At 42.3% G+C, this 27,513-nt stretch overlaps 1 protein-coding gene across 1 annotated transcript in view; it reads right to left on the reverse strand.

Moving 5' to 3' along the window:
* The window catches only part of LOC133162992 (complexin-2-like), a 40,304-nt gene that overhangs the window by 1,256 nt on the left and 11,535 nt on the right, over positions 1 to 27,513 (reverse strand). Inside the window, exon 3 of the mRNA XM_061292481.1 lies at positions 3,038 to 3,213. Within this exon, the coding sequence (XP_061148465.1) occupies positions 3,038 to 3,213 (176 nt within the window). The remainder of the gene's footprint in view (positions 1 to 3,037; positions 3,214 to 27,513) is intronic.

Raw genomic sequence — 27,513 nt, forward strand, 5'->3', positions numbered from 1 at the left:
TTAATCGGTTTCCCCAGAAGTAACTGAAATAAAGGAAAAAAACATATACAGATCCAAACCTAACGTCAATATAAGTTAAATTAAATGACCAAATAACTACCTCCACTGCTTTCGCAACTGTGTTGCAAGTGGAAGTGGAGCACATCAGCAGAGATGCACATTGCACTGTAGAAGCTGCTAAAAAAATAGCCATGACCCCTAAAAATTGATTAATGACCCAGCCCGAGCGCCATGTCAACATAATGGGAACCATCTCACTGTGTGCCTCAAACTGTTCTCCACTTTGTTATCAGCATTGTTACTTTAATATGTTTTTTTTGCAGATGGTGCCAGACTAATGAATGCGGTGGGCCATTGCAGAAGGCCAGTTGGTCAACGGACGGCACGACGAATGATCTCGAGGCAGAGATGCGGAAAATGGGATAAACTCCTCCGTGACCTCATTGCCGCTTCCCTGTAATGGGATTCCTTGGCCAATAAATATCCTTGAGGAAGACCACCAGTGCGGCGTTCTGCTGCGTAGATGAGCGCCGGCGCATTTTGTGTGTGTTTTTACAGACGGACCTCAGGGTCGTCCGGGGATCGCTTAAACTAAAATCATTGCCGGTGAAAACAGCTCGTCAGCTTTTCCTTGCCATTTGCTCGCATTTCATTGGAGATCCCCCAAGGCAACTCTGGACAATCTCACAGCAATACGGTGTATATATATGCTTTTTTTTCCGTTAGTACATGGATTTTAAATTACAACACTAATAGGTTGGCGGACTCATAAAATCCCTACTTATTTGTATTTTATGACATGTCCTCCCTGGTTATCGTATTTAATGATATGTTAACACGACTAGGACCTTGCTAGTGTTTTGTTAGTGATCTTTTCTGACAACGTTTGCCAACCTTTATTGAATAAAGGCACATATTTGACTTATTTCACAGATTTGCCGTTTGCATGCCCTTAAGACATTGACTCTGACATTCCATCAATACGGAGACAATCTTTGGTATTTTAATGCGAAAATTTACCATTTGACTGCTTTTCTAGCTGCTTTTCTATATTTTTCTTTTGGGCAATTTTAGGTCATCCGCAAGTAGAGGTCTGCTTGCAGTTTTTCTCGGCTGTGTTCACTCCAGAGCAAACGCCCCTATCCAACTGTGCCTGTCTATTAAAATACAAAAATAAAGAAAACCTCTACCATTTGCGGACAATTAGACTGCATTTCGCATTCGATTTGTGCTGGGCATTAAAAGAGGTTTTTCTATTCCCTTTGCGATTTCCCCATCAGAGTCACGAATCTTTCTTAAGGGTGCCCTAATGGTGAATCTGACACCAATGTCAGACTTGACATTTCACTCGTCCAGATGTCAATCTTTGAATTCTCTGTGGCAAGTTCCCTATTAGAGAGAAGGGTTTTACTTTAGGGTGTTCAGTGTCCAGAGACGACTCTGTGTTTTCGCAAATAGTGATTCGGACTGTTGACACCAATGTCACAGTTATTGAATTTCCATTGTTTCAACAGCAAATTGATTTCATCCATCCATCCATTTTCCGAACCGCTTGGTCCCCACAGGGGTCGCGGGAGTGCTGGAGCCTATCCCAGCTGTCATCGGGCAGTAGGCGGGGGAAACCCTGAACCGGTTGCCAGCCAATCACAGGGCACACAGAGACAAACAACCATTTGCACTCGCACTCACACCTAGGGACAATTTGGAGTCTTCAATCGGCCTACCAAGCATGTTTTTGGGATGTGGGAGGAAACCGGAGTGCCCGGAGAAAACCCACGCGGGCCCGGGGAGAACATGCAAACTCCACACAGGGAGGGCCGGAGGTGGAATCGAACCCGCACCCTCCTAACTGTGAGGCGGACGTGCTACCCAGTGCATCACAGAGCCGCCCAAATTGATTTCCTTACTGCAAATTACCCATCTGACTGTTTTCAAACTAATTAGTATTTTTACAGCAAATCCCACTTCTGATGCCAAAGTGGTATGTGGCCCTACTTGAACATGACAAAGCCCATACTATCATGGTGGTTAAAATACTTCCAAAGCCTTGAGGAGGAGCTACTGTTGCATCTACAACAGTTGACACGGTAGTCAGATTTTCACACATTTTCATCATGTTTATGTTTATTTGTCTTTTTTTTTGTCCAGCACTACTTCATGCATGTTTGTTAAAAACATCAAAAGCTGCACTACTGAGTTTCCATCTTTTTTGGGTAGTGTACATTAAAAAATGTTCCTCATACGTCAGTAAAGTCATTCATAATGGCTAACATTTTACCCCCAAAATGTCTCTTAAGAAGCAACAGTGACTTTGAGGATTCACTGACGGGTATCAGCTCGTCTGCCTTCTGCCTCCATGTTTGTGCTCTTTGCTGCCCGCCATCTGTCTTGCTCGGCAGCCTTTCAGAGTTATTCAAAGAGCAACAAAAAGCCTGAAGAGACGATAGCTACGCTCAGTTGAGCCTCAAACGTCGTATGGGGCTGTCGTTTTCTCTCGCCTCTAACAAAACTCAACAGGGGGAACAAGTGTGACTCCGCAGAGTGACAAAAAGTCGGCTCCAAAGTCAAGTGTTGGCTATGTTGAGACGACTGTGTATTATTCGTATGCTTGACTTTTCTTTAAGCCCCTTAATCCTGAACACTGACACATTCTGTTTAAAAGAGAAGGACAGTGGACCCCCCGAATATTTGCGGCTTGGCGCCTACATATTAGCAAATTTCATTTTCGATATTTTTTTGTCATTTGATATTTTCTGTCACCGCAGCCTCATTTCCCCATTTTTTGGGTGGAAAACGTGGTGTTGCGTTTTATCAGCATTATTTTGTTTTACAATTGAATTTTACACATTATGTCACAATTGTGGTAAAAACTCAAAATAATGTTTCTTTTTTTTTTTTTTTTACCTATCATTTCAATAGGGCTGTGTAGACTTTTTATATCCAGGCAGAAACCTTGGAAAAGCTTTATATTGTGGTTTTTAGTTGATCCTTTTTGAATTTTTACATGTGATTTTGGTGCAGGTGTTGCGTTTCTTACCTTATCCCTGATGCCTTGTCGGATGTTTTCCCTCTCTGCCTCCATTTTGGCGTACTTGGCCTTCCGTTCCTCCTCTTGCTGCCTCAGTGCCTCTTGCCTCTCCTCCTCTTTCTTCTGGGCATCGGGGTCTTTTTCCTCCTCGCCGCCCAGCATCTTGCCCATGTCTTTGGTGGCCCCTGAAACATGTGTGAGACAAAATGTGTATCAACTGTGTATAATTGTACACATTGTTCATGGGGTACAGATAAATAAACACTACCTCACTCACTCACTCACTCACTCACTCACTCACTCACTCACTCACTCACTCACTCACTCACTCACTCACTCACTCACTCACTCACTCACTCACTCACTCACTAAACGAAAACACCGTTGAAGGTTTCATACATTTGCATCAACACAGCTAAAATGTTTCCTCAAAAAGGAAAAAGGTTGACACAAAGTGCCAGCATAGAGCCGAGATGGTTAAACATCCTTAGAGTCAAACACAAAACTCCGTCACTTGAAACCAAAGCTTAAGTGCCCGGACAGCAAAGGTGAGCTGCTCAGATGAAAGCGGCTGCACTAAATTATTACTCGTTCTCTTGATCGTCTTTGTGTCTCCCAGAGGGGATTAGCATCTCTTCATGCAAAGCGGCCACTCGGACCTCAGGTTAGGACTCGAGGACAAAGAGCCTGACAGCGACTCTGATAATTGGGATGATGAGATCAAATTGTAAGGCTTGTCGCATAGTCTCATCTCCATTTTGGGCTCTTTAGATGTGCTAAACATGGGATAATCACGCATGAACTAGTTGCCATCATAATGATGTAGGTGTCTTAGTTTTTAATAAAGTCCTCCAAGTGGCATACACGGAACTATATATTTTCAGTATCATGCCGTAAAAGATGCTAGAGTCAATAAATGAAGGCAATGCAGCCACTCAAAATATCATCCATGGCAGTCCTGGAAGGAGGATCCTCCCATCTGAGCGCCCTTCTCAAGGTTTGGAGTTTTTACTTGCCCACCTGGGTGTTACGATCTGAGGATGCCGTTAATATTTGCCAACTATGGGCACGTGAAGCCTTTGAGACGTTTCTGTGATTAAGAACTGTATAGTAAATAAATTTGACTTGATTTTACGAAGCCGCATTTTTCCATTTCACTAATTCAGTAGATCAAAGCATTCAATGTGTGAATTTGAGTTGCCCACTCATTTTCTTTTTATTTTGCAATCCATTCCGAGCGGGTTGGACTGTGTTGCGCGGTGCGTAGCAGTATAAAGAAACGTGATGGTGCCACAACATACATACGTACATAGCAAGATAGCAACACTTCTCACAGACGTGTGCTTTCCACTCCGTGAAAAAAAAGCTCGATTATTGCAGCTTTGCTGTGACGTTTCTGTCTCCTCATAAAATCTGGTCTGTTTTATCTGATTGTTCGCACCATCCGGGCCAGGGCGCGGAAATAAGTACCTGCTCCAAACAAAGGCCGCTGACTGTCTGCTCAATTTCAACCATCCTTGAGACATTTGCCAGTATCGTGCCATTACAGACATATCCATCAAAATCTGTACCAATTAGAGAAGAAAGTAATTGTTTCAAATTTTCTTGAAGGCGTTACTGATACTAATATAGGATTTTATTTCAACAGTCCACTCAAGAAGACACATGACCATTTCATGTCATCAGTTTTGAACCAAGAACCTTTGACTCGGAAGCAGGCATGCCATCCACGTGTCAGCTTGGTTAAAGGACAATAACTGTTCAACTGCAGCTGTCAGAAGCACTTAAAAGCAACATTTGCTGGAAAATAAAGCTAAATGTTGAAATCTCACAGCAGGGAGCGGTATGTGGACGTTTTTTTCCTCAGACTAATCCAGATGGTCAGCATGTGTGTTCTCGCATGTGTATGCTGTCACTGCGGTTCTCCTTTCTAGTCCAGTGCTTGCACAGCGGCAACTCGCCAAACATCCACCTGCACTCTGTGCTCACTTTCAACGCACCGGAAACAAATTGATTTTAACCAGAAGCGAACCTCGCCGTCTCACAGGAGAAAATCTCCCGGAAAAAAAAAGCTAGGCAAGCCCCTCATTCTGCCTCTAGAGGAAATATCGGACGCAGCCATCTGCTTGAGGCGGGAAAATTGATGAGACGGCGGTGACCCGGAGGTGCCCGGCTGCCGTTTGGAAGGCGAGGTGTTGACAGGCCGGGACAAGCACCCGTCCGTCGTCGTACAGGCGGGGTGACGACTAATTAATGAACTCAGACGACGTTGGTGTTGGCAAGGACTTTGGTCACACCAAGGAATTTGTCAAGTAATGGTCGCAAACAACAAAAGACGCAGGAGTCTATCCATCTGTTTTCTATCCCGCTTTTCCTCATTGGAGTCGCGAGCAAGATTGAGAATCTCTAGATGACGTAGGGTGGGATACATCCTGGACTCATTTACAGTGATTTAACATAGCCTAGATAATTGCTTCTGGTTGGGGTTCATTTGGATGAATACCCCAGTCAAGGTTTGTCAAAGCACAAGCCTGGAATTTGCTGCTTCAAACCATAACTGTAGATAACATTACATGGTCATCAATTTTGGTTTCTCCATGTATAAGGCCAGGAATTTGCTGCTTCCAACCAGAATGTCCATTTTATGCATAGATTTAGAGCATGGCTACTTTTGACACGTTTTCAGATATACGTATATGAGAGACATGTCCACTGAAATCCGTGTAAGCCACTGAAACTGGGGCTGTTTTTTTTTCTCTCCAGCAGGTGCTACGGAATGAGTTCTGGGAGACTGGTTCAGAGATGTGCAAGAAAAACACCTTTAAAATTTAGCGTCACTCACCCGTCTAGAATAGCTGATTGCCATTCAGCTTCATTCCAATTCCTGTCGAAACGCTTGATTTAGAAACAAAATGGCAATTTTCTCTTCGTGCCTATCATCATTAGGGTTGCGGTGGAGCCAGAGCTTATCGACTGGTAGACAGTCAATGTTATGGCACATGCGTATAGACAAAGAAGCATTCCCATCTATGGACTATTTATAGTTTTCACTGAACATAACGTGGATGTTTGGGAGGGAAATGTCGGAGGGAGCCGCAGTATACCTATAGGAACCCCCTACTAGCTCGGGAGAACATTTTCATACCAAACTTTTCAGATCCTCACACCAACCATTTCTTTTAGCATTGAATATGGTGGTGTGTAAAACATTTTGAATTTCACAATGCCCGGAAGAGGCTCTGCTGCTTCCTGCTTCACTCCAGGCTAATATTAAATTCACTGAACAGAAAAGGAAACTTTTTCCTTTACTTTGCTTCTCACAGCTTGAGGGAATTTTGCGGGAATAATAATAGTCATTCTAGCAACTTTTAATTTGCAAATTTTATGAGCTGAAAGTAGACTGTTCACTCAAATCCTGCCGTGGTGACATTTTCTCATCAACTAATTAGCGCCGCCAATCACTGTGAAATGTCATTTAATGCCAGCATGCGCTCGGAAATGTCTAATGGACTGGTAAGGAGGCATTTCTGCTCATATGCTAATCTATCATAACGCAAATATATAAAAAAAGTATTTCCTGCCTCAAGGCAAATAAATGCACTTAAAAATAGCAAAGAATAAATATTAGAACCATATTAGTTCATAGACAGTCATGTTCGCACATTGAACTCTATCGCTAACCAAAACAACAGAATCTCTATATAAACGTCTGCCTGAAAAATTTGCCATCAGGCAAGCAATGTAAGTCTAATTATTTCCGCTACAAAACGCCCTCGTTAGCACATAACCTGTTGTCGAGCCCATTTAAATGCTGTTGCGAGCCTAAATACCAGTACCTAGCGAAGCACGTAATCACTTCATCCCTATTTTACCATTAAAAAATGGTCTTAGGCCTAATTAGGTCGGTGCATTAAGTAATTCAAGACTTAAGACCCATTTCAACTCTCTTGCTAACTATAAAAGCAGCACCTATGCAGGCCCATGTAAAGTGATGACCCTTAAAGGTCCACAACGTACGTCCTCGCACAGAATTCTAATCACAAAAACTTTTCCACAAATGCAACACTGTCTTCTTCCACATTTCAAATGCCATTTAGAGTCTCCGCTCAGCTAACCTTGATGTCGGAGGCTAATTAACTTGTGGTGACAAAGTTGCTGTGCGGCAGCGTGGTGAAGGACGTCCTTCCCTAAAGACTCACTGCATGCGCACCCCCTTGATGCGGACGGCGGGAGAATCAGGGAAGCAAAACGAGGGAGCGGGGAGGTGAGTGAGCCCCTACGGATGTGTTGGTTAAGTTTCACGCTCAGAAAATCCATCACGGGGCCCAATGCCTCGTCATTTGGGTACTATTAGCACCATTAGCTCTATGAAATACTGCACATAGATCAGACCTTAAAACAGTGGCTCTTAAATTTGCCAAAGTAGGTAGTTTGGGGATCCACAAAATAAAATAATTCACAATGTGGTATTATTTAAAAAGAGTACAAATGGGGAACGGGTGAGCCAATAAAAAAAAATACAAACAAAAAAAAACAACTCCTCCACAGCAGCCCGTTATACTGCCGTCAACCTAGTTGTATCATCGGTTCCGTCCCGAAACCTTTGTTCGCAAAACGCTGGTCTTTTAGTGATCCCAAGGGCCAAAAAGAAGTCTGCAGGGTCAAGAGCATTCTCTATTTCGGCTCCAGAGCTTTGGAATGCCCTACCAATAGATATCAGAGCTGCTACCTCAGTAGAAGCATGAAAGACATAATTAACATTTCTATGCTATGGCCTTTAATCAACCTGTGGCGGCCAATTCGACTGCAGTTTGTGATTTCCGTCCTGGTAGGTGACAACCAAACTGAAAGTGGTTGTCTGTATTCCACATCAACCAACTGGGACGTGATCTGAGGTGGACCACCTCCTCGCAGACACTGCCACGACAACTGAGGGCGTCTTCCTGCAGCTCTTCATTTTGACTATGGACATCCACATGACTTTTTCTCATGACGCTACTTGATTTGCTTGTCCATGCCGTGTCACTTTTCTGTATAAACAATGCATTTTGCGTTTGCGCCATGGACAGGTTTCACCAGACAACATTTTGCCGGAACAGCAAAGAAACAAAAAGAAAATGATTCCAAATACCTCTCACCATAAAAAGTAGGAGCCTGTGCACGTTTTTCACTTCAATGGACTGGCCTGTCTCATCATGTGTTCCATATGAGCGCGTGGACATTTAAGCAACAAAGATGGCGTTTCAATTTCTTCCGTGGTTTCACTGGTATGAATATTTTACAACTACCAGCGATCAGGATACTCAAAGCCAGCGAGGCTAACCGACAAGCTCATCAACAATCAGCTTAATTTTCATGCTTTTGGACTGATGAAAATGAATGAAGACTGCTGCCTTGCTGCCTGGACATTTTACTGCTACACAGAGAGTGCTAGTCTGGTGAAGGCGGCAGATGGACGAGTGCAAAGTCCCCTGTAAAATGAGCGTTTGGAAGCTTTATGACTCTCCATCAACATTGATCGTCACCTCATCAATTTAAACCCTAACACACTTTCTGTCCAGTTTTCCTCCTCTTGATTTCCAACACCCTCTTTGCCACATCAATATGTTACACACAGGACAAACATTCTGTAAAATTTCATGTGAAAGCTAAGAACATATCCACGCATAAGGAAATAATGCAATGCAAGAAAGTTATGAGAGTTATGACAAGATGGGCTAAAAGCACAAGGGTGTCTGATAAAGGCAATTTTATGGCATCTCTGTGGTAAACAGGATAAGGATAAAGGTTGATCAAGGTGTTTAGGGCCGACCTCACAGTGGCTGGGCTTAGGGAATGATAAGCAGGGTTCAGGAAAATTCCCGAAGGATTCCAGGATGGTTTGATGTTTTTCCTTCGTGTGGCAACATTTGCAGATCAAGGTCGTTGGAACCTTGCATAGCAATAAGGGGGTTGCCATGACAACTACTGTAGGTAGAGCCCGCTCTTGAATGTCAACGGCAATCAAAAAGAAGGAAGCAATAAAACTACATGATTACTGACCCCCATCTCCAACCATTACATAATGAAACACTGGACAAAACCCACTAGAGTCCTTTCTGTATACTTAGCAGTAGCTTTTGGTGGTTCGGAAGATGAATGATGATAATAATAATAATTAAATTTAATTTATAATGCACTTCTCAAAGTGCTACCTTCCTTCATAAAGGTTGGCCAGGAGCAACATATGCTAATTAGCTTAAAGCTTGCATCCAAGGACCTTTCCTTAGCATTTGTAGTATTCAAACGATTCTGTTGTCTTGACCCGTAAGTTCTTGAGAGTCAGTTCACTTGGCTAGAATCGCAGAGGAAATTACCTAGGTTAAAACGAGAATCCAAAGAAGCACTTGAGTGTCTCTTCTGCAGCCAAGCAGATGGGAGAAACGCAAGCTGGATGTTTACTTTCACACTTGACGGTAACTGTTCATTTTTACAATAAAGAGGTTATTGGTCAACAATGGCTTGTCTCGGTTTCATTGTGGAAGCAGACGCGATATCTTTTTGCTATTTTGGGCCTGTTTTTGGTGAGAAACATGGGTGTTCTCGGCACTTGAGTTTGTTATATCGTTTGTGAGGATAGGGTTGCACAGTTTACAAGTGCCTATGCTACCAGTTTTATTTGAAGAAAAAGTATGTCCACACGCTTAAGGCGTCACTGGAGTTTGCTGCACCTATTGACTTCAGCAAGACGTAATTGGCGATTGATTAGCCAACCTCAACATATGTATACTGGAACCATCATTGCGGAGAATAGACCTTTCAGCTTTGAATGAACTTTTGGCGGTCAACTGGGGATTCATTTCACCCTAAGGCAGGATCTTGCGTTATCTAGTTAGTTGGAAGCGCTGGAGTACTCAAAAGCACCCACAACAAAGTGTGGATGGTCACAGGATTAGATTTTACATAACGGAGACTGTGAGATCATGCGCACTTTAATGTGTGTGTGTGTGTGCGTGTGCTTGATGCTGCCAAATAAGAACAAAATGTACGAGTCTTCATTGCCAACCAGGATGTTGCTGTGCGTGTTTGTGTGCGCGTGTGTGCGTGTGTGTGTGTGTGTGTGTGATGATGAGAGTGCAGGTTTCCTAGGTGAGTGACCAGTAATACTATTCTTTCCACGAGTAATACTATTCTTTCCACAGACACCTTCAAGTTCCTGGGAACCACAATCTCTCGGGACCTGAAATGGACCGGCCACATAGACTCTGTCCGGAAGAAGGCCCAGCAGAGGCTGTACTTCCTGAGACAGCTCAAGAAGTTCAACCTGCCGCGAGAGCTTCTGAAGACCTTCTACACTGCCATCATCCAGTCTGTCCTCTGCACCTCCATCACTGTCTGGTTTGGATCGGCCTCCAAACAAGACAAGCACAGACTACAACGGACAATCAGAACTGCAGAAAAGATCATTGGAATCAACCTCCCATCTATCCAAGACTTGTACCTGTCCAGGACCAGGAATCGGGCAAGGAACATCTCTACAGACCCTTCTCACCCGGGTTGCAGTCTGTTTGAACTACTCCCCTCCGGACGGCGTTATAGAGCTCGGTACGCCAAAACCAGCAGACACAGAGACAGCTTCTTCCCCCAGGCTGTTGCTCTGATGAACTCACACCACTCATAGAGTCTCAGAGACATTACTGTGCAATAACATCCTGCTCCTCACACCTTCTTGAATTTGTCTACACTGTTTTTGCATTATTCACATGTCCTGAATGTTGTTAGTCACCTAAATGTTGAACAGAGGGTGTGTTTCTACCGAAGTCAAATTCCTTGTTTGGCACGCTCAAACATGGCGAATAAAAAACTCTTGAATCTTGAATCTTGAATATGAGGACATTTCCCCAGAGGATGGACCAAAGAAGAAGGGCCTTGGATGAGTGTAAGGACAAAATGAAGGCTTAAAACGACAGGATGGCTCTGTGTGGTTCAATTTGAGCAACAAATGTGAACACGTAGATAGTGAGGACTCCAACAAAAAGGGAATTTGCCTTCTTGAGCTCCATTTGGAAGCAGGTATACTAGCTAGTCGTAATTTAGCCTGGCTCATATTATTTGGGTAGAGGCTTTTGCAAGTTGTCGTAAAACATAAAATTCACAATTTCCTCCCTTCTACATTCCAAAACCCAAAATTTTAATTGTAATCGTAATTGTATCCCAACCTGAAGCTTAAATTTTAAAGTATTTTAGCCTATGTCGCAGGATGTGGGGGAAACAAGAAAGTCTGAATTTTAGAATGCAAAGCCTTCAAATTTGAATGAACTCCTACTAGGGAATTCAATCAGAAGCAGGTACTATACTGGTCAGATAGGTGATGTTAAACTGTGGTGGATTTTAAGCTTCAGGGAATCACTCTTCACTAAAAATATGATGTCCAATCTGTGTGTACGTAGTCAAACAGCTATCAGCTAAGGTTTAAAGGGTAATGTTAAAATAATGAATAATAAATCTGACAGAATGCAGCCGGCAAGTCGAATCGCATTCTCCCAATTTGGCCAACTTCTTCAAAGTCAAATGGAGGTTACGGCCATTTCGTGCGGTTCAAACAGCCGCGTGGGTGCAATTCAACTCCCACGCTGGGTTTCTGTAAGCCTCAGACAGTTGAGAAGAGAAAATCTTTTTAAAAATCAAATGAAATCAGCTTTGAGTCGCTTTTTCTCTCACGCTGATCTGTCTGTGCTGGAAGCTTTTTGGTAGTTGCTCCTCCTCACAGTGTGCTAACAGTTAACAAGTCTGGGGTTGCTGGGCTAATGAGCTCTTTTTTTTTAAGAGTCGACTTGTGCCAAAGTTTTTCTATCATTGAACGGACTATTTTCCCCGTCTGTAGATCACTTGTCAAGGTGCAGAGAGGCAGAGAGGATATTTCCTCTTGCATGTTTATTGTTTATTTATTTAATCTTGTTTATTTATATATGTTGACACTTTTGCCTGCTGTTTATTGTTTATTTGTTCTATCTTTTCATATATTGACACTTTTGTCAGCTGTCTATTGACGGATGGATGGATGATCCATCCATCCATCCATCCATCCATCCATCCATCCATCCATCCATCCATCCATCCATCCATCCATCCATCCATCCATCCATCCATCCATCCATCCATCCAACCAACCAACCATCCATCCATCCATCCATCCATCTCTCTGGCGCGTCTGACAATTTGGTGAAAAGCAGACTAGACTTTAGACCAGCTAAAAGCCAGTCTAAGATGTGGCGCAGTGGTGTCATGCTATTTTAGTGGATTTGATCTAGGCGCAGGCAGACAGATTCTGCGCTCCGCTCATGTGTTGTGCATGTCATCTGATTTCCTCCATAAATATGACAGTGTGCCCAAACCTTCTGAATCATCAATTAAAAATCTATTAATTGAATGTATTATTATAACAAATATTGTCATTATCATTGTAATTTTTCTAATTATTCCAATTATTCTCCTATTACTACTACTAATAATAACAATTATTATTATTATGATCATTGAGGATCTATTTTGGAAAACACCCATTTCTAACTGCACCGTCTACTGAAATACACAATTAAACTACATTTTGCGCTAGAATTGCGCTGGGCATGAAAATAGGGCTCAAAGACTTCAACAGTACTTCTTTTTCACACTTGTGAAGTTATGAACATTAAAAGAAAACATGCAGCTCAACAATTGTACAGTTAATGAATGTTTTGAGATTATTTCTAATCATAAAATTCATTTCCATTAGGATTATTTCCCAAGGGAAATTTATCTGAGTTTCAGATGGTGTTTGACTGGGGAGGTTTCATCACATTTCATGTAATCAAATTAAAATATTATGAAATTAAAGAAAAGCATGTTTTATGCCAGCACAGGGAGAAGAAACCCCAAAATACAATAGACTTTTTCTCATTTCATTTCATCCAGTAAGCAAAATGTTCATATAGCTAACTGCAAAAGAAAGAGGAGACAGTAAAGGACAAGACACCAACACACTCACACACTCATATGGTCAGGCTACATTTATCACCCTGGAAGACTCACCGAAAACAAGGTCGACCACACACCTTAGGATTTCACAAGACACACGACAATTCAATGGCAACTGGAAGAAAATCACCATCACATGAAACCTTTGTGACTTGGCAGCTACCTGAGCTACTAAGACAAGGTAGTACTTTAAAAAAGTCACATTCAGGTGGAAAACGGGTCATCAACAAGCAGGCAAAATTGCTTTAATTAAAGTCATATTTGCTTGAGAAAAAACATTGTAAATTTACAAGAATGCTCAGTAATTTCTGATCAATTGTATTTTGGCAGAAATCATATTCCTAGTTGAATGAAATCATACGTACATCTTGAGGAAAAATGTGGCAAACGTACCAGAACTGTACAGCACATACAGTCATTCATTCTAAAGTCGTATCTCTTTTATGAAAGAAAGTGAGATGAGCCAGCTCTGTCAAAGCCAAAAGCTAAGCAGAGCACCAGCGTTGTTGGATGCACAATAACAGCCAGAAACCCCCCAATGACAACAAAGCTTACACCTGCACCGCGCCACGATTTCCGGCAGCCATATTGTCCCAGGGTCACGCTTGACCCGCAGTAGAGGGGAGTCTGCACTTGTTCCTTTGAAATGAAAAGGGATAGACCCCAAATTCATAACCGTCTGATTTAAACAGGGCTGTTTGGAAATGGCTACTGTAATTTTTCACCCTTGGGCTATTTTGACAGCTGGAAACGGTTCTAATTTGCGTGAAAATTGAATAATTCATCTCGGTGAATGCAATATGTTGGACATCCAATACAAACGTTCTGAAGAACTGTCATCCCATCTCTTGTACGCGACCTCATTAGATTGCCCAATATTATACAAGTTAAGTGTGTCAAGCGCTCCCCTTGTTGGATCGTGCTCTGAAAATCCCATAAGAGCTTCTTTTTGCTAAACGCTTTTTTATCAGTTAGCGGCATACGCAGTAGCTGACGGCTACGGGATTTTCCATTTTATACGAGGAGGTTCCATCTCATGCATGCCTGGCAAATCTGACTTGTCAAAATAAGGAGCCAAAACAAGCAACAGGAAGCGGACGTTAAAACAGTCGCCAATCATTGGATGCCAAACGATGGGAACACAGTGGGCCTGTCATCTCCCCTCTCGTTCCTTCACGGCTCAGCGGGCCGAACCAAACTGAGCCAATGCGCACGGGCTTGGAAAGACAATTACCTTAAGAAGAGCAAGGAGGAGGAAGAACGCCTCAAGGAGCAGGCCGTTAACACACCACCTGCGACTCGATCCCAATGAACCGATGCAAGTACCGACAACTCTATGCAATATTGTTTTTGTTTAAAGTAAGACTCTCAACAATATTTGCATCACTTCACAATTATTAAGGCCAGAAAATGACGTGTCATTACATAAATCCATTGATACTTCCTGTCAGAAATAATAACATAAAGAGCAAATATTTAGTCACAGCAGACAGATGCTTGACAATAATAATACATACCAACAAATATGCGACAAATCAGTAGAAGGGACCAACAGATTATGACAATGCTCAATTATTGATCTGTAGTTTGACCTATATATTTATATCTAGCACGCTGTCTTTTATGACTGTACCTGGGGTCTCATATGAAAGATATGATTTATCAAGAAAAACTGTATCAAACCACATTGTTGGTTACACTACAATTTTGCAGCGTCAATACTGATGAAAGGTAAATGAATAAATAAATGTATCTGATCTCTCAATGTCAAATAAGGAAGCAGGCGGGGCTGATAGGATTGCTCTTGGCGCTTTTCTTCCCCTCCTCCCCTACGGTGTCTTATTAGGGTCACCTAGTGATTAGCAAAAAATAAGAAAAGACAGATTTACAGCCATAGGCAAGCGATCAATCCATAGCAAGTAGTGGGTGACTTGATGTCACATCCCTTCCCAACATGGTTCCAAAATGAAACAGGAGGATTCTTTTGGCAAATGCAATACCAAACACAAATATGAGAAAATATTACAAAATTGCTTCCTTCACCCATCAAGACCTCAACGTGGAAGCTCCTGAGTTACATTTTGTGCCATCAATTAATGTCACACAGAAGTGAACACCAGATATACATATATGCCTAAAAACTATTCTTGTTCAAAAAAAAATCAAATTTCCAATGAATGTGAAATATTGCAGAGTAAGCATTCATGCTAAATGCTCATACTAGTTGTTTGTCACCTTGAAATTGATCCTAAAGGGCAGCAGAAGCTAAGATAAAAGCACGCTTAGCTTCTTTCATCGCATTATGGGTTATACACTTTGATCACTAACACCCATATTTGAGCACACACACACACACACACTTGTCCCCCCGCAGTTATGCCTTTGACTCCAATTTCCGCGGCAGCCTTTCTATGCTAATGCCAGCGGCTCCCGTTCAATCCATCTTTAGAGAGGCTCGGTCGGCGAATTAGCTCACCGGATGTATGGCTTCCCGCCATGCATAATCACCTGGGTTTCATCTCCAACCTCAAGCCCTGCCACTCCTCTGGGGCAGGCATGCGTTGCCCAAGATAAATGTGATTTTAACGATAACCATGGCTGCATTAATCAATCACGCGACAGATGACGAGAGGACCCTCCTGTTTATGTTTGCAGCATTTTCAGTGGGGAGATTTCGGCAATGTAGTGTATTTATATTTAACGGCCATGCTAGAAAAGAAATAAATCAAGAAATGAAGCATGTTTACTGGCATCACACGCGTCCCACTATTTGGGAACTGGGATCTGGGACTGTTTCAAGAGATTAAAGCCATATTTTGAGTAAAAAGTTATCATATGAGAGAGAAAATGTACAGGGATGAAATAATATTTTTCAGAAGAACGTAAGTTGGAAAGCCAACTTTCTGAAGAGAAAACATCCAAATTTTACCAGAACAAATTGAGAAAACTCATAATATTATAAAATCTTTCAAGAAGAAAAGTCAGGCGCTTACAAGAACAGTTGAATTTTCTTCAATAAACATTTTATGAGGTAGTCATCAGGTGATACAAATTGTTATTTCAAAAGATTGTTGTTGGGTAGGATTCTTGAGGGAAAAGGCACAATTTTATGAGACTTTATGAGATCCCCACCCTCCCTCCATAAATAAACACCAGAATAAAATTGTATTCCCATAAGAAAAGGTTTCGTTTTGTTTCTTTTTTTTTTGCAAGGCGGATAATAATTTCTCAGAAGGGCAAAAAGCATAAAATTGAAGTATTACAATTTCTTTTTAGAGCATAGTACTTCATTGAGACTTGTTTATACAGGAAAAAGGTCATAAGATCTTTTTTTTTCTTCTGTAGAAATAAATTGGGGAAATGAATTAGAATGCTTGCTTTTTCCAGGAGCTATTAAATTAATCAAGAAGTTGTAATCATGGTTTGTAACCATGTATGTGGAAATGTATGATACGACCCTCTCGCGTTGCTACGGAAACCAACAAATGTCTCCCCATTTGTGGGCGTACCTAATGTGAATTATGAAAGCTGCGTGAAAAAAAGTCGTAGAAAGATGACAAATATTTACACAGAGGCGTCCTTGTAATAAAAATGCTCGATGAAAGAAGAGTAAAAGCGTCACCGTGTCGCCTGTGTGTGCGCGGCTGTGATTTATTTTACCTTGGAAGCGGCTATGACAGTTATTAGGAGGAATAACTCTTTTGTGTGGCCTCCATTTTAATGATGTAACGGTCTGCAATAAAACCGTGCGCGCCAGCCGCTTTCATTCTCATTACCAAACATGTTGCTATTGATTCTTTGCTTTGTTTTTTTTTGTTTTTTTTTTGCATGCGTGTGCATGAACTTAATTAGCATCATTCAGCACGGCATTTGCGATGAACTCTGACCTCTTTGTTTTGTTACCGTCTGATTTGTTGTTTGCCGCTGATCATTTTTCATCTCTCTTTATTTTAATCATTGTTGGTGTTTCAACACATTTTCAACACATTTATTTTTATTTTACAGTGGGCGTACTCAACAACAACCCAAGTGAACTTTCAGCACTGAACTCTCGATGTGTTTTTTGATTTCATTTTGCAGGCGTTGCTGTGTTATGACTAAGCGACGATCAAGGAGGGCAGTACATTTAAGAAAACATTGTTTTCAGGAATGCTGATAACCTTGTTGGGTTTGACCGGGGTTGAAGGAGCGCAGTGCAGTGCAGAAGAAAAATCTCAACATGCTGTTCCATCGGCAGATTTCATCACAGCACAGTACAATGTGGTCCGCATCCCAAGCAGGGTTGATGTTGGAGGATCTCTGCAAGTGCTCTGATCAGGCGCAGGCCGATCAGGCAACCACCACTCCGACGCCGCTTTGAAGCGCAGGAAAAAGCGCCTTTTCAAAAGAGCGAGAAGCAAAGCAAGAATCCATCTCATATTTTTCTGCGAGGCGTAAAATGCTAGGCTGAGCAAAAAGACGAGGAATATTCAAGAGTTGAACAGATGTTTTAACATAAGCAATGTTAGCCACTGGATGATTGTAAAACTAAAATAAATAAAACCATGTAATGGGTTTGGCGTTGGTCTTAATAATGGGATAGTAGGATCGTTTTTCAAGCGAATTTCGATCAATTTTCAACTGAAATATTTGGATAGTTTTCAGTTCTTTTGTGATATCTTTTTTTCAAATGTTCAATGTTCATATGTTTAGTTTTTGTCCAATGTTTTTGTCTAAAATGTGTATGTTGTCGAATAGTTTAGTTGTAATATCTCTTTTTTAATTCAAGTACTATTGTCACCTATTTATATTTTAGTAATTTTCATTTGATATTTGATATTTATGGTTGTCCTAAAATACGCTATATAAATAAAGTTGTATTGCTTTGGCTCTCATTTGGTACAACTGCATCGAATGTTTTGACTCGTGCGAGTCTTACGAGCAAATTTATAGTTTTTAATATCAATACCCTTGATCATGTTGAAGTGTAACGTTCAGAGTGTTTCCTCACTCGGCCGTGGAAGGCTTGTATGCAATCTGTCCTGACGCGACCTCCCCCTTGTTATTAGAGCTCCATTCTTCAATCAGACCAAGTCGGCAAGCGCACATATCCGACGCCGGGCGATTCTAAAAGGAGGCTGTCAAGGCAAGGTCAGGCAGGATGCTGCTAGGTATTATTAGACCCATGTGCCCACGCTGAGCCTTTAATGGTGAGAATTCAGGTTCTCTCAAGAGCATCACTAATTGAAATATACGCACAACATTAGCCTCCATTCACAATCACGACAAGATCATAAAAGCTGAAATTGAGGATTGTTATTTAGTGAAGATGTGTCATTCTGTATGGGGAATGCCTTTACAGCAGGGGTCACCAACTGCGGTCCTAAAGGACGCCAATCCAACCTGTTTTAAGTGCGCCCTTACTACAACACACCTGATTCAAAGCTCTATTAAGCCTGATATATTCTCTTAGCTTTTATTTTAGTTTCTTTTAGTTTTATTTACTCTGCTGCGTGCCATCATCGGGCACACTGAGACAAACAACCATTCGCACACACACCTATGGGCAATATGGAGAGCTCGCAGGTACGGGGAGAACATGCAAACTCTGGAGGGCCAGGGGTGGAATCAAACCTGCAGCCTCTGAACTGCGAGGCAGATGTGCTAAACAGTGCTCCACTGTTCCACCCAACCTTGAAAATGTGAAATTTTAATTGTAGACAGACCATTTTTTTTCCCATGTTGGTTGCAGCTAAATCCAAGTCTAATTTAATGAATAAAAAGTTGAATCTTTCATGAATTTTAGTCAAGCAAGTTCAAAGTCCTAAAAGTCCGACTTCAATCTGACCCGAGTCCCCCACTTCACATTTCACATCACGGCTCGATGCGCCACTGTCCTTTGTGGGGCTATCAGTGACTTTAAGGATTAAAGTAATATGAGAAAAACATTGTTACACTCGAGAAGTGATGGATGAAGCAATAGTCGGGAGAGAAAAACATGATACTGTAATCATCGCGAGGGATTACCATGGTAATAGAGCGCCGCCGCTTTATTCTCCACTTTGCAACAGATGTCTCACTCCAGCACTTAGAACAGCGTGTCGCAGCGACACTGTCTCGACAAAAACAAACTTCATTTCACATCAAACTGCACCAGCAAAAACCTGAGATTTGTGTGAACAGCTATTGTTTCTTGATCATTTGGGATGATAAACAAGTATCTGATGTTTTGGAATGCTATTCGCTGCCGTATAGAAAAATGCTTAGCCACATTGATAACTACCTCAAACTATGGTTTCCATACCCTAGTGCATAGGTGTCAAAGCCAAGGCCCGGGGGGCAGATATGGCCCTGAAGTGGGAGAAACAACAACGTGTCCATATTTTGTTAAGTTAGACAAACTTTTTCATGTTCATATGTGGGCAAATCCTCTTATTATTTTATATAAACATAACTGCTCAATCAGAACACGGATACAGTACCCAGAGCTTTGCGGCCTCCCAATACACATGGGCACAAACGGTGGACACAACACACACACAAACACACGCACACACACGCACACAATGAATGGGGGTTGTGGTTTCATCTGCTGCCGTGCTTTGTGTACTGGCCGCCATTAAACAACCCAATAAAGAACCAACTGTTACTCCACATCTTTCTGTTCCTTGCTTAACGACGGACATCTCCAACAACACGCAACAGCCCGCTATATCATTTTATGTGGCTTTGCAAAGACAGATTTTGCATCAAGTTTGTGTCGTTACTAAAATTACAAATTGTCTTCACGTAAAAAAATAGAGATATTGCTTTCATCTTTTTAAAATAATATAAAAGTCTCTCCTTTCAATCTAGTTATTCGTCAGTTTGTTTTGTAGCCTGTACTGCATATAGAAGACATTGACAACCATAATGGCCCTCCAAAGGAAACTATAGCAACGATGTGGCCCGTGACACAAATTAGTTTGACTGCCCTAGTGTATACAGGTATGTATATATTTAGACGGGGCTTTGATGGCAGGATTACTGTGATAATATCTTTTTCCATCGATTGTATGCAGTAAAAGTAGGAGACTATAATTATTGTGCATACAATGTATCCCAAGGGGACTGATTGTTATTTGTATTGTAGCGCAACAGAAGGCTCTCCACAAATACATTTGGAGTTGTACCATGCCTAAGGCCCACTTGTGCTTTCTAACACATCGCACGATCACGCCCACAGCTGCCTGCTTACTTTGTCCAGCTCAAGTTGTTCGGAATGATGTGTTCCGAGGTCCAGGGTTCACACCAACAGTGCTATAACACGCACGTGTGTGCATGTTATGTTTGTTCCGACGTACAGAAGCGAACACACTGACTCACACAAGGAAGCGACTCATCAACACTTCACAGCTCGACTATTCGCATGACATTGTCACTGAATTGTAAATGAGCCTCGTTCTCGTTTATGATTTGATCACACTTTTTGACAAAGTGACAACTCTGTGACGCAACAGATAATTTTTGTTTCTCAGATTGTAGATGGCTGGATAGCTATGGAAAAATGGATGGGGGGTTACTGTAGTGATGGATGAGTATTGGTAGCTGTTTGTGTTTTGCTGCATCTGCATTTATGTGTAATGCCGTTTGAATGACGGCTGGTCATATGAATCCGCCGCGAATATATAAGCAGCAGAGTCAGCGCTTTACAGATAACGCTTTGGGAATCAAAAGCACTGTCTTGTGACTTGACACACTTAACAGTCAGTGTGTTAAGTGACTGTCGTCTCCACAATGGTCGCCCATTCAGCTCGCGCGCTTCCATTGTGTCTCTGTAGATGAGCTCCGATAAGACGCCTCTCCCTGGCTTTGTCTCGTCCAACAAAAACGTGCCAGTGATGTCGGAAGCGTGCGGCGGCCATGATAACGGAGCAGGCCGCTCTGGCTCATAATCAGCGTGAGGCAGAATGAGTGCTTCTGGCTGCCATTGATGCCATCAATTTTACACTACAGGGGCCAAAAGTACTGCAAATTTCAATTGATTGGTGAGTAGAGTGTGCCTTAGGCTTTGACTTTGTGGACGATCCATTTAGTTGATTAATCAACGGGATAAGCGGTAGAATAATCTGTTCAAAAAATATTAGGTTGTTGCTGTCCTAATTTGTAATTTGGTCGAGATTATCCTCAACTTTCTGGAAGAGCAACTTCAGGTGAACTTCATTTGAGGTATTCTGGTTATTGATTGAACCTCTGCACTCGTTTCAATCGCTTTAATTTGAAAGTTCCTTTCTTGTTGATAGAAAGAAAACATGGGGGTTCCCTAGTGGTCGCTAGTAATCGAGTAACTCAAATTTGCGATCAGGAGTTCATCAAACAGAATGTTGGATACGAAATGAAGCTTGGGATTCACCTATAAAAAGCAGCAAACTTTCTTCCTCTGCTTTAATGTGTGCAGGCTCATTGCACATTCCGTCTGATGTGCTGATGAGATGTTGAGGTGTTTGCACAAGTGAGAAGGATGCTTATTTTAATGCTCTGCATTTCGCTGTGCCACCCACTGCCACTCCTCCACCCAAAATGGAGGCGCTTGCCATTCGCCTCACATCTGCAAACCAATTAGCGCTCCATTGTGTCAGTTGGCATCATTTCCGTGTCCGATCCGTTCTCTCTTGCAGGGCCTGGCACCTCGTGAAGGACGTGTCATGCTCTGCTCTCTAAGCCGAACGTCAGTAATTGTGCTTTGGGTTTTGTCTGTGGCGATTCGTATGCTGTATGCACACAGCGGAACAAAGAGGCGCTTATACGATATGGACAAGTAGGACATATTGATAGAAATGTGGACTTTTTTCCTCCCTTTTTGCAGCAGCTTTCAGCGAGAGCATGATTGTGGGAATTGGGGCTCTTCACAGGAACCATGCGGTCAATTAATGGATCACCGAGAATCCCACCGTGTGGGATTGATTTCGATTAATTCTAAGAGACTAGGCCTTCCCGCATTATTACCACAGTTGCAATCTTGCAGTTGTACAGTTTTGTCTTGATTAGAAGAAGAATTGAGTTAGTTTTGATGGACCTTGAAGTTCCTTTCCATAGGACCGTGTACTTGCAGTTTGTTATTGAGCAAGATAAGCGGTGTTAAAAATGGAATGATGAATGTTCCAAATTTCTTTCTGACAAGAAAAACTGTTTTTTCAATCTTTTAGAGACCCTGATGAAAAAACAACATTTGGAATGCAGCTCAGTGAGATATAGGCTTTGGCAGTGCTTGGGTGAATTAATGACCAGTTCAAGCCTTGCCAAAGACTTGCCACATTTCATCTTGCATCATCGCCTTTTGGCAATTGCGATATTGCAAAGACAGTTCAAGACTTGGCAAAGACTTGCAGCATTTTATCTTGCATCATTGCCTTTTGGCAGACATGATATTGAAAAGACTGACATAATTCTCTCCAAGGGTTTCTACGGTACTCCGAGTTTTGCCCTCCCCCTCCAAAAACAAACAAGGGAATTAAATCAGTAAATACTTGTACCGAAAATGAGGAAGCAAATACAAAAGACAATTGATAACTATGTTTAAATCTGGAGTTAATTTTCCATCGCTGGCATTCACACACTTAAATCTACATTCCCTTGATATTTTTTTGTGACCGAACGACACTGGTGATGCATTATTTATTGTTGATGCAATTAAGCCAGTGGCGTAACTGACTTTCCAAACCATCCATTTATTTGAACCAAAGAAAGTAATAAACGTCAAGATTTTGAAGTTAATTGGCATGAGCAGCCTTTTGAAAATGTCCCCCCAGACACACACACACACACTTCTTTTGTTGGTAATGGCAATGCGCACAGTAAAGTGCATAAAGCAAATAATCTAGAGATACTACATAGGCAAGGAGGAACAAAGAAATCATAGCTGTTTTTTATTTGGGCTCCTTATTAATGTTTGGTTACCCAAATTTACAAATGTAACTCTTAGAAAGCAAAACGTGACCAAGATGAATGCAGTGAGTGTGGTTTTTTTTTCGCCACCATAGCCGTGTGTGGGGAAAGCCCAGACTGGAGCCAGCAATGGACAGCACAATGAGACTTTGAAGGCTTGGCTCCCTCTGGACTGAATGAGTCATCTCCCCCGGAGCCATCACCTGAGCTCAGACGCTTGCCGGGAGGGGAGACAGCCGGGCAAACTCTGGCCCAGAATAATAAATCTGCCACTAAAACCAAAATGTAAAGCGCTCAGCGGGTAAAACGAGCCCAGCATTACTCCTGAGAGTAGAACGGATGTTTGATAAGTAAAAGAGAGGCGGGATAGAAGCAAGCTTCAAGGGAGTGACTGCCATGGCAACCAAGATTTAGGCCATGGAAACTATCAAACTGTGTCAGATGACAGAATGAACATCTGTTGAAACCCATGAGAGTGCCACGAAAATGCGGTTGCTCACTTTGAGCGTGGCTCCTTCAAGCATCCTGGATTGAATTGTATTCATGAACACAGGGGATCTTGCGCTGCCACGCATGAATAATCTGTAAATGTTAGAGAGAAACATTTCATTGCCCACAGTATCAGAGGAAGAAAATGGACCAATGGCAGCAGTCTGAAGACCATTTTGAAGCATCCTGGAGCAAAATACTGAACCTCCGCAGCTCCACCAGCTAATTTTAAAGCACTACAAGTTTCTCGTAGGTAGAAAAGCAACATTCGTGCATCGCTGGTACAAAAATGGAGCAAAAAAATAAATAAAAAGACTAAAGCGCCAGGGAGGCGTCATTTTCACAAGACAGATGGTAGCTGGTATCGCCGCCGTCCGACAAGCACCTTGTGGATCCCGGACCTCCTGCTCTGACCACCTCCCCTCCGCCACATGGTCCAAACACACAAGGCTTTGAAAGCAACAGCCCGGTTCCGCCCTGAGAACCAAGTAACATCCCGACGGTCTTTTCGGCATGACTTGGCTCAGCGGGGACAGAAGCCCGCATAATATTCTCTTCGTGACACTCGGCATATGACGAGCAGCGGGACACAGGGTGGATTTAAGCTCGGGAAGAACAAGGCACTCATGCCCTGCCACAACATTAGCATTGGACCTAAAAACAGATTGAATAAGAGATAGAAATCCTCTGACCTTTGCATACAGAGATTTCCTGCAGGGGTTAAATTAAGATGCTGGCAAGCCAATTGATGGCTGTTAACACCTTTTAACAGCAGGACCCTAAACAGCAGTCATCCCAAATTAAATACTTGCTTCCAAGGAGGACACGTGATGCGAAAAAGTGACATTTCAATTGCTCACATACCCAAAAAGGACCCATGCCCTAAATTAAATAGCAAGTCATCCGTTTTGGTCCAAATCGCCAATTTTCACTGAACTCACATACTCAAAAAGGACCCATGCCCTAAATTAAATAGCAAGTCATCTGTTTTGGTCCAAATTGCCAATTTTCCCTGGATTCACATGAGCATCAGAAATATACTAGACAGATGGGTTAGGTTTCTAAATTGATGATCATTTCAAGGCTTCAACATTAAAATGGGGGTGAGAGAGCCACTGCTTGCTGCCTTGTCACTGTCAACACTGTGGTTGTAATTGATTAAAGTTGAATATTTTAACCACCTCATTTACACTCCTCACAAAAAGGTCACTTGTTTTTCTTGGCCAAGTATGCGAAACAAGGAATTTGTTTTCAGTTTGTAGGAGAGAGGCTGAAAATAATAGCTCTGAGATTGAGGCAGTGCAGTCACATACTGTGAAACAAACACCCCTCTAAAAACAATCGGTGAGTATCTTTGTAAAGGTTATGTTACCGGCGCAGTAAACGTCTGTGTTATCAGTCACAGTCCAGCGAGTGGGCCAGAGGGCCTTTTTTCCGTACCAGCGATATTTGCCAGGCTGACGCTGCCGAGATAAAAAGAAGATCACAGCACCTAGTCTTCAGCTTGAGCCATGGCGAAGATGAAAGTGCAAGGGTCTATCATCCTTCCTATGAGTCACAAACAAGACCCCGAGGGTGTCGGAGGAGACGCTCGGATGGTTTATTTCTCTGCGAGGGAGACACAAGGCATCATCGCGAGCAATGTAGGGGGACGGCCATTTTGGCTGGCGTTCAAGAACACGCGTCTGGGCTCGGCTGCCGGGTTTGAGCCCTCGCCAGGGAAAAGACATCCAGTTCTTGTCACGGTGCCAAGAGAAGGGAAACTGGCCACGTCACCGCAGGTTATTTTTGGGAAGAGTGCTTCCGCCATGATTGGTATCATCCTAGAATTGAAAAACAGCTCTAGTTGTACTAGGTTCATCTTGTTTTTTCTTTTTCAATTACTTCTCTGGTTCTTCTATATCAAACAAATTTGTTTTAGGTTCATTTACCTGACATGTTTCGGCGGAATCTTCCGCGAAGGCGGAAGATTCCGCCGAAACATGTCAGGTAAATGAACCTAAAACAAATTTGTTTGATATAGAAGAACCAGAGAAGTAATTGAAAAACAGCTCTATTCATTTGAAATCAAATCAAATCTGGCAGAAAGGGAAGGCAGATGGAAATAAGCTACAAAGATGCAATTTGGCACAGCTTGAGTTCGATGATTTTTGAAGATACACCTTGAAAGATAAACATTTATATAAAAGATGTGGTTAAAAAAATTGTCTGGATTACAGTGGGCCATTGATATGAGTTTTATTCGTCCTGTGACTACGCTTGTATCTCAGAATATCTGCATCTCAAATCATTTGCCTGCATTAAAATAAATCAAAACCCAAATAATCACTTTTTGTCTTGATATTTACTCGGTGGGGTCACTCGGTTTTACTGCGGTCCATCGCCCCCTTATACGTTGTCATTTTCCATTCCGTTCCTCCTCGCCAAATCTCTCGACACAGGCGGAGCCGCGTAAAGCAGGTGCAAATATTCAGCGCAAACAGAATGACTCATCCCAGCAGAGGCACCGCAGAGGTGGCGAGGAGTCCCGTCTGTGCTGAGATGAATGAGCGTCTGTCAATCTGCGCAGCCGTCACCACTGGTGCGGTGTGTTTGTTATCAGTGTGTTTGTCTGGAGCGAAGCCCGAACCCAAATACTCTTTTTTTATTGGGCTCCAGTATCGAGCCCAATTATTTAGAAAGAAATGAAATTGTGGGCTCCTCCTGAAGCTGTTTGTGTGCTTTCTTTCACACAGGGACCTCGCAAAATTAGCCACATCAGAGGAGTAGTATAGTCCGAAAATTACGGTACTCGTTGCCCCACCTTCTAGCACATGTTTCAATTTTCCTGCTGATGTCACGCACGGACCTCAGCAAGTCTATGTCTGTTCCCAAAATGTCAAGTGCGGCGTGGGCTCCGACCGCCCTGATTTGAACGCAAATGAAAAATGCTGCCACGATAGCCAGGACCCCTAAGGTTGAAGGTGGGGGTAAGAAACACATGAATTTGTTGCTTCTCCTCATCAATTACAAAAAAAACAGATCAGTGCTTGTCTCAACTGGTCACAGTTGAATTGAGTTCACTTCAAGTGTACAGTGTATGGCATAGGTGACAAACCTAAGGCCCGGGGGCCGGACACAGCGCGTCACATCCTTCTACGTAGCCCTCAAGAACACCAATTTGCATCACCTTTGTGTCATGACTAAAATTACACATTGTTCACTTGATAGTCATAAAGGCCCTCCGAGGGAAACTATGACTACAATGCGGCCTGCGACAAAAATGAGTTTGACACTGTATGACTTTCAAGTTTGCACAAGAAAGTAGAGTAGAATAGAGTGTGGCGTCTGCGGTAGTTGCGATTGCATTCAACAATGGAGAAGTGTCGGAGAAACATCGGGTGTTCAACTTCCCAGCGCTCTCACGGGTGTGCACCTTTGCACACAGCTGCCGTCCCGCCTAAGCTGCACTGCGACAAACATTGAGAAATTATTCAGGCGGAGAAAATCAACCGGGGAATTGCGCTCCTGTTAATCTCACGCTTGTGATGTGTGTGAGGAGGAATAAGAAGAATTATTTTGTGAATGCAGGCAACATAATGGTACAAGTAGTGAAAGAAACAAGGCTGCTCACTGATGTGATTACGGTGTTTTGTTTATCGGAAGACGCTGCTCGCTTATGTCGCTGGGTTTGATGAAGTTGGAAGGAAGCCAGCTGATGTTGTTGTTCTAGAATCTCCTCATCCATCGAACTTTCATCTTGCAAAAAAATAAGACGCTGTGCTTTTACTTAGAGAACGTCAGCATAGTAAATGGGGTCATGCTTCGAACAACACCTGAGAGAATGTCGTGTTTTTTTTTCAATTTTCACGCTGTGGATTACTTCTGCTTGCTCTGTTTATTTTCAATTGTGCAACTTTATCTACGATAATTGGAAGGAATGATGGCCTTGCAGTTTATGCATGACAAGTTTTATGTCGAGTTTTATTAACTTGTCATCTTTGGCTGGATAAAGAAGAAAGACTTCAGAATGTAACGCTTACTTTCTTTTGATCAAAAGTTTTAGATAGGAAGCAAAGTATTTACACGTCTTTATAATAATAGGGTCTATGCTCTCC

The sequence above is a fragment of the Syngnathus typhle genome, linkage group LG1 (assembly GCF_033458585.1).
Source record: "Syngnathus typhle isolate RoL2023-S1 ecotype Sweden linkage group LG1, RoL_Styp_1.0, whole genome shotgun sequence".
Taxonomy (NCBI): Eukaryota; Metazoa; Chordata; class Actinopteri; order Syngnathiformes; family Syngnathidae; genus Syngnathus; species Syngnathus typhle.